Source organism: Carcharhinus amblyrhynchos, chromosome 15 (assembly GCF_965287045.1).
Source record: "Carcharhinus amblyrhynchos chromosome 15, sCarAmb.v2.hapA, whole genome shotgun sequence".
NCBI lineage: Eukaryota > Metazoa > Chordata > Chondrichthyes > Carcharhiniformes > Carcharhinidae > Carcharhinus > Carcharhinus amblyrhynchos.
Window position 1 is genome coordinate 58,603,055 of NC_137338.1, and position 21,429 is coordinate 58,624,483.

The 21,429-nt window shown below is 44.3% G+C and overlaps 1 protein-coding gene across 1 annotated transcript; it reads left to right on the forward strand.

Moving 5' to 3' along the window:
• Nucleotides 1-455: 455 nt before the first annotated feature.
• On the forward strand, nt 456-18,079 carry LOC145353342 (toll-like receptor 7). The gene has a single exon (XM_080204006.1). The coding sequence runs from the start codon at nt 7,597-7,599 to the stop codon at nt 10,612-10,614; it is 3,018 nt and encodes a 1,005-aa protein (XP_080060132.1). The 5' UTR covers nt 456-7,596; the 3' UTR covers nt 10,615-18,079.
• The last annotated feature ends 3,350 nt before the right edge of the window (nt 18,080-21,429 follow it).

A 21,429-nucleotide genomic window follows, 5' to 3' on the forward strand; every position in this document is an offset into this window, starting at 1 on the left:
ATTTTAAGTCCCTGGCATTGATCCCTGTGACAGTTCACTCATTACATCTTACCAAACTAAAAATGACCTATTTATGCCAGTTTACTGTTAGCTAACTTATCATGTATTCATATTAATGTTGTATTTATACCAATGTTACCCCCTATACCAAGAGCTTTTATTTTGTAGTAGCCTTTGATGTGGCACCTTGTCAAATGTTTTCTGAAAAACTAAATACTGCCTAACCACAGGTTCCCCTTTCTCTATGTTGCTTATCACTTCCTTAAAGAACTCTAATGAATGGTGTGATGTCTTCAGGGGCTGGGGATTGCACGAGGTGGGGGTGAAGTACTCTCAATTCAATAACTCAGTTACCCAGATACAATATAAAGGTGTTTATTTACAGATCTCCAAAGTCACAAAAATGGAAAAAAAAGGAAATAAATAACTCTTCCTTGAACTTAAGCTTTACACGTTTCTGCACTTAATGCCGTGCAGACGCCGCTGGAAATCCAGGCCTGGGAGACACAATTCTCCTGGTCCACTATGCTAAACAATTAGCACAGCATGATGGGAGAATCGCCCCTTATGTTGTAGGATAGGGTATACAGGAAGAAATAATGGCTGTGGGGTCACTTAAGCTTTGCCCACATAGTATGCTTTTCATTGTTTAGCTTACATGCTGTCCTGTATTGTAGCTTCACCAGGTTACTACCTTATTTTTACGTATGTCTGGTGCTTTTTCTGGCATGCTAACACACTTCATTGAATTAAGATTGTCCTTGGCTTGATGGTAATGGGGAGGGTTGGGAGGAATATGCCAAGACATGAAGTTATAGATTGGGGGTGAATTAAACTGTGCTACTGCTGTTAGTCCATACCTCATGGATACCCAGCTTTGGGCTGCTAGATCTCTTCTGAGTCTACCCATTTAGCATGGTGGTGTTATGCAACATGAAGAAGTATGTTCTCAGTGTGAAGATGGGACTCTGTCACAAGTACTAACTTGAATTAATGCTATATTGGACATATGCATCAGGCACAGATAGATTGGCAAGGTCAATTTGAAGTAAGATTTTTCCTCTTATTGTTCATTCACATCTTGCCGCAGGCTGTCTGGCAAGTATGTCCTCAGAAACCAGCCAACTTGGTTCATTAGTGGTGTTCTCAAGCCACTATGGGTAATGAACATTGAAGTTCCCACTGAGAGTATATTCCATGTCCTTGTCCTCAGTGCTTCCTTCAAGTGGTGTTCAACATGGAGTACTGTTTCATCAACTGAGGGATGGCAGGAGCTGATAATCATCAGGCGGTTTCCTTGCCTATGTTTGACCTGGTGGCATAATAATTCTTGAGGTCTGGGGCTGAAGACTCCAATGGTCAATCCTTCCCAACTTTGTACCGTTGAGTGCTGCCACCTCTGGGAGCGGCAGTGGCTTAAGATGTCATCCAGGGAGTATGATTATGTCAGACCATTTGACTTATCTATGGATCAGCCCTCCCAATTTTGTTACAAGTTCCGAGATGTTACTCTGCAGGGTGAACTGGGCAGGGTGTCTTTTCTGGTTCCAATGCCTAGGGTCAATGGAAGGTGGTCCACCCAGTTACAGTTTGTCCAACTTTTTTGCAGCTATACAACTAACTGGCTTACCACACTATTTCCAAGGGCTGTTAAGTCAACTACGTTGCTGTGGCTCTGAAGTCACTTATAGTCCAGACCAGATCAAGAAAGTAGTTTTCTTTTATTTAAGGATAGATACATTGAGAGTGATTTTCTATCTCTTCACACCAACAGCACAACCCCGCTAGTTTCCCAGCAGCAGGGGGTGGAATCAATAAGAAATCTCATTAACAACAGTTCGAACAGGTCTCTCCATCAACCAACGGTGGACCACCTTCAGCCACTAAGAAACATGTGGGGTGGGTGCTTTAAATTCCCCAAATCATTGGAGCTAGTACAGAGGTTAACTAGAATGATCCTGGGTATGGAGGGACTGCCATATGAAGAAAGATTAAACAAATTGCGCCTGTACTCCATGAAGTTCAGAAGAATGAGAGGTGATAGGATTGAAAGAAATAAGATTCTTAGAGGGTTGAACAGATAAACAGTAAAACAGTAAATATTGGAAGGATCTTTGCATTGGTGAGAGTATAGGACCAGAGAGCATAGTCACAGAACAATAGAATACTCATTTAAGATGGATTTGAGGAAGAATTTCTTCTCTCAGATTGGTGAATCTTTGGAATTGTTTATCACAGGAAGCTTTTGAGGCTGAGTCCTTGAATGTTTTCAAAGCTAAAATTGATTCAATAGGGGAATTAACGGTAACAGAGATAAGGCAGGAAAGTAGACTTAATGAGTGTTAGATCAGACATCTTACTAAATGACAGAGCAGGCTCAAAGGACTGAATGGCCTACCTGTTTCTATTTCTTATGGTCTTACTAGATTTTGTAATGAATATCCAAGCACGCTTTCGTGTAATAGAAATTTATTCAGTCTTTTTTTTAATGAATCTTCCATGACATTGTGTTCCACCAGGCTTGCTGGTGATCTATTCCACAATTCCATCACAGCCTCTTCTTTTCACAGTTTTAAACTTTTGACTCCTCATCATTGATATTTTAAAAATAGAATTAAGTTGGTGAGTGGTGTTGAGGATGTCTTTGTTATGGACCAGATCAGACACTCCAAGATATGTTATGAAGTTTACCCAGACCCAACTTTTCTTTTTGATTTTGGCATTAGGGTGAGCATAAGGCGTTTCCTTTCAGGTATAATTCAAACTGATAGAGTAGGAAGTATTTTTAATCAAAACTTTATTTAAAAACACAGTTAGAAAATAACAAAAATGCGCATAATTTTTACCAATTAAAATGCTTAAACATTATATATCCTCAATCAGTAGAACTTCAGAGAAATAAACCCAGTCTCTGGCACATCTCAGTCTCAGACTTCAGAAATTCAGAACAACTACAACTTTCCACAGCTCCCAAAAAGCAATTTAGCTCGAGTTCCCTGTGTAAGCCTAGCTCCATCCAGTCACATGATTTGTTCTTTGTCAATCATCCTAATCAAGCCTTACTTTGCAAAACCCAGGGGAACATTAAGAACACTACAACAGCATTAGTTGAATTCAAACAAACGTTCTAGCAATTAGGAGCAATGATGCTGCTGCAGTACTAGAGGATGCCTGTTTTAGAGCTAGTAGTAAAATATAAAGGACTGCTAATAACATCTTGCCCAGAAACATGACTAAAATACATTTCTTGAAAGCACGTTCCAATTCCTCCTAACCGGACTCCAATACAAATAGTGATAGTAACCCAGCTAGTGTCTCAGAGACCCAGTGGATACAGAATATAGAACATTAGAGCGCAGTACAGGCCCTTCAGCCCTTGATATTGCGCCAACCAGTGGAACCAATCTAATGACCCTCTAACCTAAACTATTCCAATGTTATCCATATGCCTATCCACTGACCATTTGAACGCCCTTAAAGTTGGCGAGTCCACAACTGCTGCCTTACTACCCTCTGAGTAAAGAACATACCTCTGACATCCGTCCTATAATTACCACCCCTCAATTTAAAGCTATGTCCCCTCGTGTTAGCCATTACCATCCAAGGAAAAAAGCTCTCACTGTCCACCCTATCTAACCCTCTGATCATCTTGTATGCCTCAATTAGGTCACTCTTAACCACCTTGTCTCTAATGAAAATAACCTCAAGTCCCTCAGCCTTTCCTCACCATACCAGGCAACATCCTGGTAAACCTCCTCTGCACCCTTTCCAATGCCTCCACATCTTTCTTATAATGCGGCAACCAGAACTGTACGCAATACTCCAAGTGCGACTGCACCAGAGTTTTGTACAGTTGCAGCATGACCTCACGGCTCCAAAATTTAATCCCTCTACCAATAAAAGCTAACACACCGTACACCTTCTTAACAACCTTATCAACCTGGGTGCCAACTTTCAGGGATCTATGCATATGTACACAGAGATCTCTCTGCTCGTTGACACTACCAAGAGTTGTTCCATTAGCCCTATATTCTGTACTCCTGTTACTCTTACCAAAGTGAATCACCTCACACTTTTCCACATTAAACTCCATTTGCCACCTCTCAGCCCAGCGCTGCAGCTTATCTATGTCCCTCTGCAAAACGTAACATCCATCCTCACTGTCTACAACTCCTCCGACTTTGGTGTCGTCAGCAAATTTACTAACCCATCCTCCTGCACCCTTATCTAGGTCATTTATAAAAATGACAAACAGCAGTGGCCCCAAAACAGATCCCTGAGGTACACCAATTGTAACTGAACTCCAAGTTGAATATTTCCCATCAACCACCACCCTCTGTCTTCTATTAGCTAGCCAATTCCTGATCCAAACTGCTAAATCACCCTCAATCCCATGCATCTGCATTTTCTGCAGTAGCCTACCATGGGGAACATTATCAAATGCTTTGCTAAAATATGGTAATACTTGGATTTCAGAAAGCTAATAATAAAGTCCCACATTAGAGATTAGTGTGCAAAATTAAAGCATATGTGATTGGGGGCAATAAATTGCCATGGATTGAGAATTTTTTAGCAAACTGGAAGCAGAGAGTAGGAAAGAACAGAACCTTTTCAAAGCAGTGATTAGTAGGGTGATCAAAGAGATCAATGCACAGACCCCAACGATTCACAATACATATTGATGATTTGGATGAGGGAATTAAATGTAATATTTGCAAGTTTACTGATGACATGAAAATTGGTAAGAACGTTAAGAGGTTTCAAGGTGATTTAGACAAGTATGGCAAATACATGACAATTGTGGTACAAGTGTGGATAAATGTGAAGTTATCCACTTTGGGCAGAGAAAAAGAATTTAAGTACTGATTAGGAAATGTTAACAAAGGAACCAGGATCTCCTTGTACATCAGTCACTCAAAGCAAGCATGCAAATACAACAAATAGTGAGGAAGGCAAATTATATGTTGGCCTTCATTGCAAGAGGACTTGAATACAAGAGCAAGGATTTCTTACTGCTGCTGTACAGGGCTGTGGTGAGACCACACCTGGGAGTTATATATGCAGTTTTCATCCCCTTATCTAAGGAAGAATATACTTGCTATAGAGAGCATAGTGAATGTTTATCAGCCTGATTCTGGGATGTTAGGACTGTCACACGAGGAGAGATTGCATCTACTGGGCTGGTACTCACTGGAATTTAGAAATGAGAGGCAGCATGATGGCACAGTGATAGCACTGCGCCAGAGATCCAGGTTCAATTCCAGCCTCGGATGACAGTTATAGTTTGCACACTCTCCCCATGCCGTGTGGCTTTCCTCTGTGTGCTCAAGTTTCCTCCCACTGTCTAAAGATGTGCAAGTTAGGTTGACTGGCTATGCTAAATTGCCCCTTAGTGTCTCAAGATGTGTTGGTTAGGGGTATCAGCAGGGTTAAGCAGGCAGTGGGCCTGGGTAATATGTTCTGTTGGAGAGTCCTTGCAGACTCAATGAGCTGGACAGCCTCTTTCATGTAAGGATTCTATGATCTAAATGAAACATAAAATCCTGATAGCACTGGCTAGGATTCTAGAACAAGAGATCACATTCTTAGGATACGGGATAAGCCATTTACGACTGGGATGAGGAAAAGCTTCTTCACTCAGAGGGTGAACCTGTGGAATGCTATACCATATAATGCTGTGGAGGCCAAGTCACTGAATATATGTAAGCAGGAAATAGATAGTTTTGAGATTCTAAAGGTGTCAAAGGCATGGGCAGACTGTGGGAGAATGGCATCGAGATAGAGGATCAGTCATAATCATATTGAATGGTGGAACAGGCTTGAAGGGCCAAATGGCCTACTCTTGCTCCTATTTTCTATGATTAAATGTGTTTCATGCTGCTAGTTAAACAAAATGGCACAAGGTCAGCAAATTCATGGTGCTGCATATAAGAAATATGTTCAGTGCAACCATTTAAAATAATCTCCTAAACAAAGCTCCAAACTTTAAAACTTAACATAGCATTTTATCTTTTAAAGTTACCCATATACAGGTACAAAGATTTGAAGGACCTGGGGGTCCTTGTGCACGAATCGCAAAAACTCAGTCTACAGGTGATCAAGAAGGCGAATGGAATGTTGGCCTTTATAGTGAAGGGGATAGAATATAAAAGCAGGGAGGTCTTACTGCAACTGTACAAGGCACTGGTGAGGCCGCAACTGGAGTACTGTGTGCAGTTTTGGTCCCCTTATTTGTGTAAGGATATATTGGTCTTGGAAGGAGTACAGAGAAGATTCACCAGGCTGATACCGGTGATAAGGGGGTTAGCTTATGAAGAGATTGAATAGACTGCGTTTGTACTCGTTAGAGTTTAGAAGGCTGAGGGGGGATCTTATAGAGACTTACAAGATAATGAAGGGGCTGGATAGGGTAGAAGTAGAGAGATTCTTTCCGCTTAGAAAGGAAAACAGAACTAGACGGCACAGCCTCAAACTGGAGGGGGGGGGGCAGGCAGTTTAGAACAGAGTTGAGGAGGAACTTCTTCACTCAAAGGGTGGTGAATCTCTGGAATTCTCTGCCCATTGAAGTGGGGGAGGCTACCTCGTTGAATATATTTAAGTCACGGGTAGATAGATTTCTGATAGACAAGGGAATTAAGGGTTATGGGGAGAAAGTGGGAAAGTGGGAAAGTGGAACTGATCCACTTCAGATCAGCCATGATCTTATTGAATGGTGGGTCAGACTCGAAGGGCTAGATGGCCTACTCCTGCTCCTATTTCTTATGTTTAAGGGTTGGTGTGAGTTATTTAATGTAGCTTTCTTGGTTCCTTTGATTTGATACTATTTTGGTAAATGGAAAAACAACTGTTAAAATGAATTCTCTATTGTAAAGGTCAGGATAGAAACTTCTTGGAGATCACCATTCCATGTGGTGGCACCTCTTCACACGTAAGTGCCTCTGCAGTTTGTTGATTTGGCTGATTGCTTGACTGTTGGAATGTAAAAGACTATTTGTGAAAGTGAAGGGATCTGGACAGAGTAAATTGGGAAAAGCTGTTCCCACTCTCAAAAAGGATCAAAAGGTGAGGATACAGATTTTAATTAGCAAAAAAGAAACAAAAGCCACATTGAGGGAAGAACCTTTTCCAGTGTGGGGTTGGAGTTGGAATGTAACTCTGAGTATGGTGGAGGCAGGTTCAGTTGAGGCATTCTAAAGGGAATCGGATTGTTATTTGAAAAGGACAGATGTGCAGATGAGAAAGGTAGGAGAATGAAACTGAAGAAATTGCTTATTCTGAGAGCTAGTGCAGACATGGTGGGCCGAATGACCTTTGTTTCCTATGATTTTGTGGGGGAGGTGGAGTTTACAACAGCTGCCATCTAGTCAAAACTATCCCCTATCCCTTACCCTGAAATCTTATACAAATTGGAAAGTTGCTTATATCACCATCTTCTTTCTATTCTAGGTCTTCCTGACGTGTGCATCCGCCCACCTCCTCTTTTTATTTACCTCAGTTTCAACATCAGCTACAAACACATGGTTTCCAAGAAGTCTCCCATGTGATGTGACGAAAAATGGCAGTGCCGTGATTGTGGATTGCAGTGAAAGGGAACTGATGCAGGTGCCAAGCGGCTTCCCTGCCAATGCCACCAACATCAGCCTGACTATTAATCACATCCTGACCGTGCACAGCCATTCCTTTTCTGGCCTCAGTAACCTAACGGAGATTGACCTGCGGTGTAATTGCATGCCTGTCAGGCTGGGCCCCAAGGACAGAGTGTGCACCAGCGCCCCCCGGATCCACCAGGAAGCCTTCTCCGGTTTGCCTGCCCTAAGGTCACTATACCTGGATGGGAATCAGCTGAAGGAGATCCCGCAGGGTCTGCCTGGCACTCTCACCATGCTCAGTCTGGAAGCCAACAGCATCTTTGTCCTCACCAAGGCCAACCTGTCTGACTTGACCAACCTGGAGGCCATCTACCTGGGCCAGAACTGCTACTATCGCAACCCCTGCAACATCTCATACCAGATTGAACGGGGTGCCTTCTATAGCCTGAAACGCCTCTCCATCCTTTCGCTCAAAGACAACAACTTGACTCAAATCCCTGAGAAACTACCTTCCAGCTTGACACAGCTTTATCTCTACAACAACGTGATTGAGCGAATCGGCCAGGGCGACTTGGCTGAGCTGCCCAGCTTGGAGGTGCTCGACCTGAGTGGGAATTGTCCCCGCTGTTACAATGCCCCTTTTCCATGCCAGCCTTGTCCATCCCCAGGACACATCCAGATCCACCCCGATGCCTTCCGAGCCCTCAACAAGCTGCAGATCCTGCGACTCCAGAGCAACTCCCTCAAGGAGGTGCCCAGCTCCTGGTTCAAGAGCACTCCCAACCTGAAGATACTTGACCTGTCCGAGAACTTCCTGCTGAACGAAATCTCCACGGCCACCTTCTTGAACTACCTGCCCAGGCTGGTAGAGTTGGACCTCTCCTTCAACTACCAGCTGAAGCTGTATGCCAGGTACCTGAACCTGTCCAAGAGCTTCTCCAAGCTGCAGTCGCTGCAGAGTCTGCGGATCCGAGGTTACGTCTTCAAGGACCTGGAGAAGCAGTACCTGGACCCGCTGCTGGAGCTCCGGCACCTCCGGCTACTCGACCTGGGCACCAACTTCATCAAGGTGGCCAACCTGCAGCTCTTCACCAAGTTCCGCACGCTGGATGTGATCAACCTGTCGGAGAACAAGATCTCGCCGTCCTCCTCGGAGCCGCTGAGCGGCCGGTGCAGGGGGAACGGGGGAGGCGGGGAGGGAGAGCAGGAAGGGGACAACGCCTTCTACGGCTGGTCGGGGCAGATACATTACTTTCGCTACGATGACTACGGGCGCAGCTGCAAGGCGGCGGCCCGGGAGTACTCCCCCTGGCTGCCCCGGCGGCCCAGCCGCTGCAGCCGATACGGCTCCACCCTGGACCTGAGCCGCAACAACATCTTCTTCGTGGGGCCTTCCCTGTTCCGGCAGCTCTCCTTCCTGCGCTGCCTCAACCTGAGCGGCAACGCCCTGAGCCAGACCTTCAACGGCACCGAGTTCGGCCCGCTCACCGCCCTCCGCTACCTCGACCTGAGCTACAACCGCGTCGACCTGCTGCACGCCTCGGCCTTCGGCGAGCTGCGGCGGCTGCGGGTGCTCGACCTGAGCCACAACGAGCACTACTTCCAGATGGAGGGCCTGACCCACCGCCTGGGCTTCATCCGCAACCTGACCGCCCTGGCCGAACTGCGCCTCAACGGCAACGCCATCCACTCGTCCGCCGACCAGGTGCTGAGCAGCGACTCGCTGCAGGCGCTCGAGTTCCGCGGCAACCGCCTCGACTACATGTGGCGGGACGGCACCGACCGCTACCACGGCCTCTTCCGCGACCTGAGGGGCCTGCGGCGCCTCGACCTGTCCGCCAACCGCCTCAGCTTCATCCCGTTCGCCGTCTTCCGCTACCTGCCCGCCGACCTGCGCGAGCTGCGGCTGGCCGACAACCAGCTGCGCACCTTGGCCTGGGACGGCCTGCGGAAGCTGCCCGCCCTCCAGCTGCTGGACCTGGGCTCCAACCAGCTGAGCTCGGCGCCGCTCGAGCTGGCCAACTACAGCCGCAGCCTGCGCGCCCTGCTGCTGCCGGCCAACCGCATCGGCAGCCTGGGCCCGCACTTCCTGCGCGGCACCTCGTCCCTGCGGCGCCTCGACCTGAGCCGCAACCGCCTGCGCAGCATCCGCCCCTCCAGCTTCCCCGAGGAGGCCGTGCGGGGCCTGCGCGAGCTGCGGCTGGCCGGCAACCGCTTCCTGTGCACGTGCGACGCCCTCTGGCTGGTCTGGTGGCTCAACCGCACCGACGTGCACATCCCGCGGCTGGTCACCGGCCTGCGCTGCGCCGAGCCGCGGGCCAGCCGCGGCCGCAGCCTGCTGCTGCTCGACCTGGACTCCTGCGAGCAAAACGACCTGGCCGTAGGCCTCTACACCGCCTCCTCGGGCCTGGTGCTGGGCGTGCTGCTGCTGGCCACCGCCCGCCACCTCTTCGCCTGGGACCTGCGGCACGGCTACCACCTGTGCCGGGCCAAGCTGCGGGGCGGCTACCGCCGGCTGCCCTCCCAGTGCCGGCCCCGTGAGGCCTACGCCGCCTTCGTAGCCTATGACACCCGCGACCCCTGGGTGTCCGACTGGGTGCTGGGCGAGCTGCTCGCCAACCTGGAGCAGTGCGGCCCGCGGCGCCTCCCGCTCTGCTTGGAGGAGCGCGACTGGCTGCCGGGCCAGTTGGTGATGGACAACCTGTCGCGCAGCATCCAGCAGAGCCGCAAGACAGTGTTCGTCCTCACCGAGCTGTACGCCAGCAGCGGGCAGTTCCGCACTGCCTTCTACCTGGCGTACCAGCGGCTGCTTGATGAGAAGCTGGATGTGATCGTGCTGGTGCTGCTCGAGAAGGTGTGGCAGCGCTCCAGGTATCTGCGCCTCAAGCGCAGGTTGTGCCGCGGCTCAGTGCTAGACTGGCCCAGCAACCCCCGGGCTCAGCCCCTCTTCTGGCAGCGTCTCCGCAACGCGCTGGAAGCTGACAACCGCATGCTGCACGGAAAGCTCTTCAATGAAATTGTATAACTGGCTGCAATGGAGAGGGTGGGTAGGGGGTTTGCCATTTCCTGTCTGTTTTCCATCAATGTCAAATCACCATCCATGAAGGTATTTTATTAAAATATAAACGTCCAAAGTTCCACTTGATAAACCCTCATTAATGAATATTGAACATGATCGGGTGCAGATGGTGTGGTGATTAGCACTGCTGCCTCACAGCGCCGGGGACGCAGGTTCAATTCCTGGCTTGGATCACTGGCTGTGCAGGAGTTCTCCCTGTGTCAGTATGGGTTTCCTCTGGGTGCTCCGGTTTCCTCCCACGATCCGAGCTGGCTAGGTGCTAAATTCTCCCTCAGTGTACCCAAACAGGTGCTGGACTGTGACGACTAGGGGATTTTCACAGTAACTTCATTACAATGTTGATGTAAGCCTACTTGTGACACTAATAAATAAACTTTATAATTGATCTAAAACCTACAGTGTAAATACATCAATATAATGCCCACAGTGGAAATGCATGGAAGGCTGTGGCTTTGCATTACCTGGTCTGGTTATAGCTGGTTTGTATACATTAATTGCCACTAATTTCAGTTGGTACTGTCGGAGCAGCGATTCGTGGAATGACAAACCTATTAGGAACACTGTGGCCCTGAATAAAGTATTTAAACATATAAGCCACCAGATGTATTTGGTACACAAACTGTAAACCTCAGATTTTTATCATCACTGCTGACTTATCCCCTGTTTATATTCAGCTTGAATATTTCATCACAGACATTGTAATCACCCAATAACAAAATATTCGCGTCTGCCTTGGTCCTTCAAGAGTGATATAATTAAATGAATACAGCATCATGCTTTGTGCTATGTTAGTAAATAAAGTTATTTGAACTAGAAACATAGAAAATAGGAGCAGGAGGAAGTCCTTTGGACCAGCCCCACCATTGTATTTGATTTATTATTGTCACATTTTGGGATGCAGTGAAAAGTATTGTTTCTCGTATTATACAGTCAAAACATACCATTTGTAGAGTACAAAGAGGAGAAGGAAAGGATAGGGATCACGGCTGATAATCCAACTCAGTAGCCTGATCCTGTCTTTCCCCCTGTATCCTTTCATCCCCTCTGCTTCATATGCCATATCTAACCGTTTCTTGAAAACATACAATGTTTTGGCCCCAACTACTTTCTGTGGTAGTGAATTCCACAGTCTGACCACACTCTGGGTAAAGAAATCTCTCCGCATCTCTGTCCTAATTCTACCCTGTATCGACAGACCTCTGATTCTGGATACCTTCACCATTGGTAACATGTTTGTTGCATCTAACCCTGTCTAGAGCTGTTAGAATTTTATAATTTCTATGAGATGCCCTCATTCTTCTGAACTCCAGCAAATACAATCCTATCTGGACTCAATCCCTCTTCATACATCAATTTGCCATCTTAGAAATCAGTCTTGTAAATCTTCTCTGCACTCCCTCTACAGCAAGAGTGTTCTTCTTCAGATAAGGATACTACAACCTCACACAATATTCTAGGTGTAGCCTCACCAAGGTTCTGTGTAATTGCTTCAAGACATCCCTGCTTCTGTACTTGAATCTTTTTACTATGAAGGCCAACATTCAATTTGCCCTTTTTACTGCCTGCTGTGCTTGCATGCTTACCTTCAGTGACTGGAATACAAAGACACCCAGGTCTCATTGCACATTCCCCTCTCCTAATTTATAGCCATTCAGATATTAATGTGCCTTCCTGTTTTTGCTACTGAAGTGGATAACATTACATTTATCCAAATTATACTCCAACTTCCATTCATTTGCCCACTAGTACAAATCACACTGAAGGATCTCTGCATCCTACTCACAGCTTGCTCTCCCACACAGTTTTGCAAATTTAGAGAAATTACATTTAGTTCCTTCATCTAAATAATTAGTAAATATAGTGACTAGATATAGTCCCAGCACTAATGCATGGGTACCCCACTAGTCACTGTCTGCCATTTGAAAAAAGACCCGTTTATTCCTACTCTTTGTTCCCTGTCTGTCAACCAGTTTTCTATCCATCTCAAAACACTATCCCAATCCCATGTGCTTTAATTCTTTGTGCTAATTTCTTAAATGGGACTTTGTTGAAAGCCTTCTGAAAGTCCAAATATACCAGATCCACTGCCTCACCCTCATCTACTCTCCTATTTACATCCTCAAAGAATTCCAGTGGATTTGTCAAACATGATTTTCCTTTTATAAACCTACACTGACTGTCCAATCTTGCCACCGTTTTCCAGCTGTTTTGTTATAAAATCTTTGACAATGGATTCTAGAATTTTTCCCACTACCAACATCAGGCTGACTAATCTCTAATTCCCTGTTTTCTATCTACTTCCCTTTTGAAATAGCGGGGTTACATTAGCTACTCTCCAATCTTTAGGAACTGTTACAGAATCTATGGAATCTTGGAAGATGACCACCAATGTATCCATTATTTCTCGGGCCACTTCCTTAAGTACTCTGGGATGTAGATTATCAGGCCCTGGGAATTTATTGACCTTCAATTCCATTAATTTCCCCAACATCATTTCTTACTAATATCTCCTTCAGTTCCTCCCACTAAACCCTGTGCTCTGCAAAATTTCTAATATCATTTGTGTCTTCCTTTATTAAAATCAACCAAAATTTGTTTTCAGTTGGTCAGCCATATCTTTGTTTCCCATTATAAATTCCCCTGTTTCTGATGTAAGGAACCTAAATTTGTCTTGACTAATCTTTTTCTCCTCACATACTGATAGAAATGTTTATCAGTTTCTATGTTCCCCGCAAGCTTACCCTTGTACTTTAGTTTCCCCATCTTAATCAGTCCTTTGGTCCTCCTTTGCTGAATTCTAAACTCTCCCAATCATCAGGTCTTTTATTTTTCTTGGCTAATTTGTATGTCTTCTCCTTGGTTCTCTATCTTTAATTTCCCCAGTAAGCCATGGTTTGACCATCTTCCCAGTTTTACTTTTGCACCAGACAGGAATAAACAACTGTTGCAGTCTATCCATGTGCCCCTTGAATATTTGTCATTGCCTATCAAAGAACAATACAACACAGAAACAGGTCCATCGGCCCGCCAAGCCTGCACTTATCTAGTTCAACCACTTATATCCCTCTATTCCCTATCTGTTCATGTGTTGACTGTCATCCATTTAAATAACTTTTCCAAATCTATCATAGCCAACTCATCATAGCTTTATTTATTAAAATTCAAGTCCCTAGTCTCAGAATCAACTACATCACTCTCCATCTGATGAAAAATTCTTATCATGTTATGGTCGTTCATCCCCAAGGGGTCTCGCACAACTCATTGCCAATTATTCCTTTCTCATTACACAATCTAAAATTGTCTGCTATCTAGTTGGGTCCTCAATATATTGGTCCAGAAAACTATACTCTCCAGGAATTCCGCTACGGTATTAATTGATTTGCTCAATCTATATGCAGATCAAAATCACCCATAATTACAGATATTACTTAATGGTATGCATCTCTAATTTCTGTTCACTGTCATTCCCAACATTACCACTACAGTTTGAGGATCTATATAGAACCCCTACTAATGTTTATTGCCCCTTGGTCTTCCTTAGGTCTACTCATATAGTTTCCAGGTTGTTGGAGCTAATTTCCTTCCTCAGTATGGCATTAATTTCCTCTCTACCCAGCAATGCAACTCCACTGCCCTTTCCTTTTTGTCCATCTTCCTAAATATTGAATGCCCCTGGATGTTCAGTTCCCATTCCTGCAGCCATGTCTCTATAATCCCAACTATATCATACCCATTTACATCTAATAATAATCATGGCATATATGACTCCAATATTATTAGATCTGGGACTACAGACACTTGATTTAGACAAAGTCATTCTGCTTATGGTGTTGCCAGTATTCAAGTAGTCAGGGCCCGATTTTACCATTTTAATTTGAAGTGCTGGATCTCAGCGCAATTCAGATCTGACTTAGAAACCTGTTCTCAGGTACTCCCATACGCACTTAGCCTGGAAAAAAGTCGCAAGTCTGAATTGTGCTGTGGACAGGACTTATCACGCCCAAAATGCTGCTGCTCTGATCGGCGCATGTGCAGTGAGAAATAATTGAAACATGCTCCCTTGTCACATCACTCCCAGGCCACAAAAAGTGGATAAAGCGGCCCAGGAGCAATGGCCCCCACGGACGTCGCCCCATTCCACAACACATTTGTTCCCTTTATCCACCTACTACCCAGACCAGTCATGACCCCATACCCAACTTTCTCCCATCGATCACCTACAGAGCAGCAGTGGACACCCACCACTAACCCCCCCAACCCAGAGACAGAGATCTGGTCTCTCTCTTCCGCCCCACCAGGGAATGATCCAGCCTCCCCGCCCCCTCCCAGAGAGTGATTTGGCCTCCCTCCCCCCAGCCCTCACCAGAGAATGATCGGGCTTCCTTCCCTCCTCACCAGAGATACATCTGGCTCAACTCCCACTCGAGAATCATCGAGCCTCTCTTCCCTCCCCCAACCAGAGAATGAATCGGGCCTCCCTCTACCCAACCAGAGAATGATCGGACCTCCCTCCTCCCCCCCCACCAGAGATACATCTGGCCTCCCCCCGCAGCCCCCACCCCAAAGAATATCTAGCCCACCTTCCTCTGCCTCCCTTCCCCTCCCCAACCACCACCAATCTGAGTCAGAGAGCTGCTGGAAGCTCTAAACTTACCTCTTCAGAAGCTGGAGCATCCAAAACAGACCTTTGCCGAGCATGTCTGTTTCACGCCAAATCTATACAGGCAAATGCGATGGTAAAGGGGGAAATACAGGTAAGATTGGGCATCCAGCTCATTAAGTCTATTTAAATCCATGCAAATGCATTTAAATTGATGTTGCACCTCTTGTGGGTGTGGTTTGGATCGTGGCCATTTTCGGGCCTTGATAAAGTGGGCATCTGTGCAGACATTGGCAATGGATTGTGCTAATCGCCTCATGCCCGACTTTATCAAGTTTTCATGCCCGAAAACAGGCGTGATGCAATGGTAAAATCGGGCCCTCAGAGTGAGACTGAAGAGATCTCATTCTAGATTACTTATAGACAAATATGTTTTGTTCCTAGTATATAATTAAATTAAGTAATGATACAGGTTTCTAAGGCACAGATATATTAACACGAGTGAAACTTTTGTGTATTTCTTAATTCAGTCTTCTAGCAGCAATTATCTTCTAACTGATTCTTTTTTTGATTAAGTGTTGGTAATTTCATTCCAGCTAGTGTCCCATCTGAAATGAGGTCTTGCGGTTTGGCTGGGTACTTTCAGCACAGCAATAATGGGATAATTTATAATATATCTTTGCCCCAAGGTTTATGATCAAACAATTAGATTTTGTGTTTTGTTGTATATTCTTTGTAACTGATTAGATACCTTTTACAGATGCACCATACAAAGCATTCTTTTTGGTTGTATCACAGCTTGGTATGGCTCCTGCTCTCCCAAGACTGTGAGGAACTGCAAAGGTCGTGAATGTAGCCCAATCCATCACGCAAACCAGCCTTCCATCCATTGACTCTGTTTACACTTGCTGCTGCCTTGGCAAAGCAGCCAGCATAATTAAGAACTCCACGAACTCTGGACATTCTCTCTTTCATTTTCTTCTGTCGGGAAGAAGGTACAAAAATCTGAGGTCATGTGCCAACTGACTCAAGAACAGCTTCTTCCCTACTGTTGTCAGACAGTTGAATGGACTTACCTTGCATTAAGTTCATCTTTCTCTACACCCTAGCTATGACTGTAACACTATTTTCTGCATTCTCTCCTTTCCTTCTCTATGAATAGTATGTTTTGTCTATTTAGCGCACAAGAAACAATATTTTTCACTGTTAATACATGTGACAATAAATCAAATCAAATTCAAAGATACCTGTAACATGATACATTAGGCAGACAAGCTATTATAGGGATAAAAACAGAAAATGGTAGGAATACTTAGCAGGTCTAGCAGCATGTGTGGAGAGAGAAACAGAATTAACATTTCAAGTCCGAATGACTCTTCTGAGCGTGAGAGGGAAGAGTATGATGGATTTGATACAGGATGGGATTCTCTGACCTCGCCTGTGGCTGGGATTCTCCAGTCCCGCTGCTGTGAATGGAGATTTGGTTGAGCATCAAATTCTCATTTCTCGCTGGCAGCTGTTGTGTTACGAATGACATCGGAGATTTCTAGCCACTGTTTCAGAAGCGTTACAGCAGGTGGAGCAAAATAGAGGGTGAGGGATAGGTGGGAGCTCAGGAGAGATTTGATGAAGATGTCACGGACAAGGCAAAGAGAGATAAACATTAACAAAAGTGCTAATAATGGCATAAGAGTAAGATAGCAAAATGTGTTAATAGCAACTCAAGGGTTAGCGCTCTAAAAGTAGAACTTAAGAACAAGTGACAGATGGCCCTGTGGAGAGCAGGGAGTTGGGTGGGGAAAGGTTATGACAAAAAAGTTTTTAAAATGTCAAGATAGAGGAAAGCGTTCATGTTTTAAAGTTGTTGAACTCCAGATGTTAAGTCGAAGAGGCTGTACAGTGCCTTCTCACTTTCAAATCTCTCCTGAGCCCCACCCCTCACATTTTCCCTCTCTTTAGGTCTGAAATTTAACTCCATTTCTTCCTCCACAGATGCTGCCAGACCTGCTGAGTTTACCCAGTATTTTCTGTTTTTATTTCAGATTTTTAGCATCTGCAGTATTTTGCTTTTATATTAAGACATTACAGGGAGCAGATAAAAAAAAACTGCAATCAGAAGAATAACAAAGAACTTGCATTTATATAGTACCTTACAGTTCTTCAGTGTAACTTATTTTTTGTTAGGAAACTATGGCATATCACTTGTGCACAACAAAGTCCCACAAACATTAATAAGGTAACTTACCAGTTAGTCTGCGTTTGGGGATGTTGGCTGAAGGAAGAACTTAGCCTGGGAACAGGAAGATCTTTCAAACAAAAAAAAATGCCATTGGAACTTCACCTGAACAAGAAGATGACATCTCCATTCAACAAATCATCTGAAAGCAATACATTCTACAATTCAGCAATCCTCATTGCCACACAGATGCATCAGCATTGATTATATATTCTGGTTTTGATGTTGGCACTAGAACTCTAAAACGTTCTCATTCTGAGAGTACTAACATAACAACATGTATATACCTATATCTCTAATATATTGAAAATCATTAACTGTCACATTTGCTGTCTGTGCCATTTGACTTTCTGTTGACAAATTCTTCTGTCCATATTCAGAAAAAAAATTGCTTGTGTAAACTATACAGATGATGCTGATTTTGTAGACTGTGGTCACTGTGTTCCTATCTTTTTCTCAATGGTTTCTGAAAATGATTTTGAATTGCCAGTAATGCTAAGTTCCAATGTCCAAAATAAGTGTTCAACCAAAATTTTAACATACCTGTTACACAATAACATAATTCTATTTATCAATTGATTCGTCTTGAGTGATTTTTTTTTAAGCATGCAAAGGTGTCAGGGAGAAATTACACATTAATACCTTTGTTTGGTGCTTTGTAAACCTTAAGGAGGAAAGGGCTGTAGTGGGAGAAAAGGGGGTAAGTGAGACAAAAGAAGAAAGAACATGTCTTTCTTCAATTAAAAATAGTTCAATTTTTTAAAAGGTTAAACAATGAACGTAACTATCAGTGTTAATGGCTTACACCCTTAAGGAGGTCCTAAGTTCTAACACCTAGAGATGAATGGAAGGGAGACAGTCAGAGAGGAAGGCAGGCAGTTTCTTTCCTCATACTAATTTAACTTTATTAAAAAATAATTTATTTATTCACAAAAAATCATGGTGGAAAACCATGCACCACTCCTTGAGGGATAATATTTGGATGAGGGAAGTTCTCACTGAATGGGTTGCCCAAAGAATCATTGTTGGACTTGTTCATTTTAATATCAATGACTTGGATTCAGATACAGTAAGAAGTCTCACAACACCAGGTTAAAGTCCAACCAGTTTATTTTGATAGTAATCCCACAAGCTTTCAGAAACAGTGTTCCTTCATTAGGTGTGTGGAAGGTTCTGATCAGAGAAGGGCATATAAAGACACACATTTACAGAATACTGATTAGAATGCAGATACTCAGTTGTTCAAAATTGCTGATGATCCCAAATTTGAAGGCATGGTGAAATCAGGAGGTGCAGCTCAGAATTTACAAAATGATTTGGATAAGATTTGCCTTTTAGCCATTCCGAATTTCCTTTCCCCACCATTGGTTACCATCACTTCAGCTGATTTCTAGACCCAAGTGGTGGAAATGATTCCCTGTGCCCTATTTTACCATTTTGATTCCAAGTGGACGGACTTGAAACTGGGAGTGTTTCAGATGCGACTGTTAGACCTGTTCTGAGGCATCCCCATATGCACTCTTCCTGCAAAAATATCAGTGAGTCCAAATCACACTGCATGAGCCTGTGGACAAGGCTAACTGTATCCAAAACCCTGCAGCTCCAATCATCGCCTTGAACATGCGCAAAAAATAATGAAAGAATGCTGCTCTCCTACTATGGTCCATCCATCTGGATAATGCCTCCCCCTGCCCCCTCCCCACAGACATTGCCCCACCGCCACAACATTACTGACCCCCATTATCCTCCCACACCCCCACCACCCAGATCAATCATAGGCCCCTCCCCCTTTCCCTGCCACTGATCACAGACAGACTACCAGCAGAACCCCCTTCCCCTTCACTGATCTCAGGCAGAGTGGCAATGGATCCTTTCCCTCTCCACTGATCACAGGCAGAGTGGTAGCAGACCACTCTACCTCATCCTCCCCCCAGTGATCTCAAGCAGAGTGGTAGTGGATCTGCCTACCCCCCCATCACCTGCCACCCCCCCGCCCCGATCTCAAGCAGAGAGCCTTCTGACACACCTCCCCCATCTCGCCCACCCCCACTCACCAATTTCAAGCAGAGAACCGACGGACGCTCGACACTTACCTCCTCACTAACTGTAGTGCCTGAATCAGACATATGGAGCATGTCTGTTTCATGCTGATTCTGGATGGTCAAATACTGTGGTAAAGGGGGAAGTGTTGGTGAAGTTGGGCGTGTAGCCCATTAAGTCAATTAAAGTGCATGCAAATGCAATTAAATGACCGTCACACCTGTTTTGGGCATGGTCCCAATCACAGCCATTTTCCGGCCTTGGTAAAGGGAGAACCAGTACAGAGGTGGGTGCAGGTCGCAATACTCGCCTCACGTCCAACTTTACCAAGTTTTTGTGCCAGGGAACGTGCGAAACGCAGTGGTAAAAAACGGGTCCCCTGAATCCCTTTCTTTCTCCAGCACACTCTTAAAATCTACATCTTGACCATGCTTTTGATCACATGTCCTACTGTCTTCTTTGGCTTGGCGGCAACTTATTTTCAAGTACTATACACCATTATCATGCATCCTGGAATTTTTTCTATGTTAAAGCATTGTAAAAGCAAATTATTGTTGTTACTATATTTTTAATATCTGAACCATCATTTTACTTTGTGAAGCATAATGAACTATATGTGACATTTTTAACAGATTTATTTCTTTTCCCTCATTTATTTTTCAAGGAAACAAACATTGTTGTTGAAATAGGAAAAATGCTGATTTAAAACAAAGAGAAAAAAATCCTATATTTTCTTTCACACATATACATTGGAGTAAATTTTCAACTGGGATGTAGGATTGTACATTGGTGGCCTAATTATGCAAGCTCAGTTTTTAATTAAAATGTAGAATATATGAAAAGTGAACACATTTAGATTTGTGCAGTCTTTTTAGGAAACAGAAAACATCACATGTATTGTTTGGAATGCAAATGAATGCAGCAACCAGTGTGTACAGTAAAGTCCCTCAAACAGTAATGAGATAAATAACCCCTGTTTTGGCTCAGGTAGATGTTTAAATGCTTTGAATTTTATAATAGGATCTTTTAAGAACATAAGAACATAAGAAATAGGAGCAGGAGTAGGCCATCTGGCCCCTCGAGCCTGCCCCACCATTCAATAAGATCATGGCTGATCTGTCGTGGCTCAGTTCCACTTTCCGGCCCTCTCCCCATAACCCTTAATCCCCTCTCTTATCAAAAAACCATCAACCCGCTTCTTGAAAATATTTAGCGAGGCAGCCTCCACCACTTCAACGGGTAGAGAATTCCAGAGATTCACCACCCTTTGGGTGAAGAAGTTCCTCCTCAACTCCGTTCTAAACCGCCCCCCCTTTATCTTGAGGCTGTGCCCCCTAGTCCTACTGTCTTTTTTGAGCGGGAAGAGTCTCTCCACCTCTATCCTATCCATCCCATTCATCATCTTATACGTCTCAATGAGATCTCCCGTCATTCTTCCACCCAAACAGCCAGACAGACTCAGTAATAATAAGTATTTTCACACTCCAATTTAGTGATTTAACTGTACAACTCCATCTGATGAAACCAAAAAAGTCAACAATTAAGTATTAACCCAACTGACATCAATATTGACAGATTTGACAATAAATGCAAATATTGTACACCAGAGGGCACTAAGTAACTTCACAGAATGTAAGTGATGGCACACTGTATTCATTGCTAAATTACATTATCATTCAACTTAGATGGATTTTTTTAAACAGGATTTATAAGTGAATTCTATAATCATAAGGCAACAATTTAAAAAAATTAGGACACTTTGCATAGCATCAAAACTGTCAAGATCCTCAACAACCTCAGTCTTTCAAACTTCTAGAATATAGAGACATTTACCAATCAATTTCAGCATCACTAAATAATTTACCTATTCTTCTCTCCTGGTCTT

Excerpts from the sequence above, each read along its gene's own strand:
- LOC145353342 (XM_080204006.1), top strand. The coding sequence starts at position 7,597 with ATGCAGGTGCCAAGCGGCTTCCCTGCCAATGCCACCAACATCAGCCTG.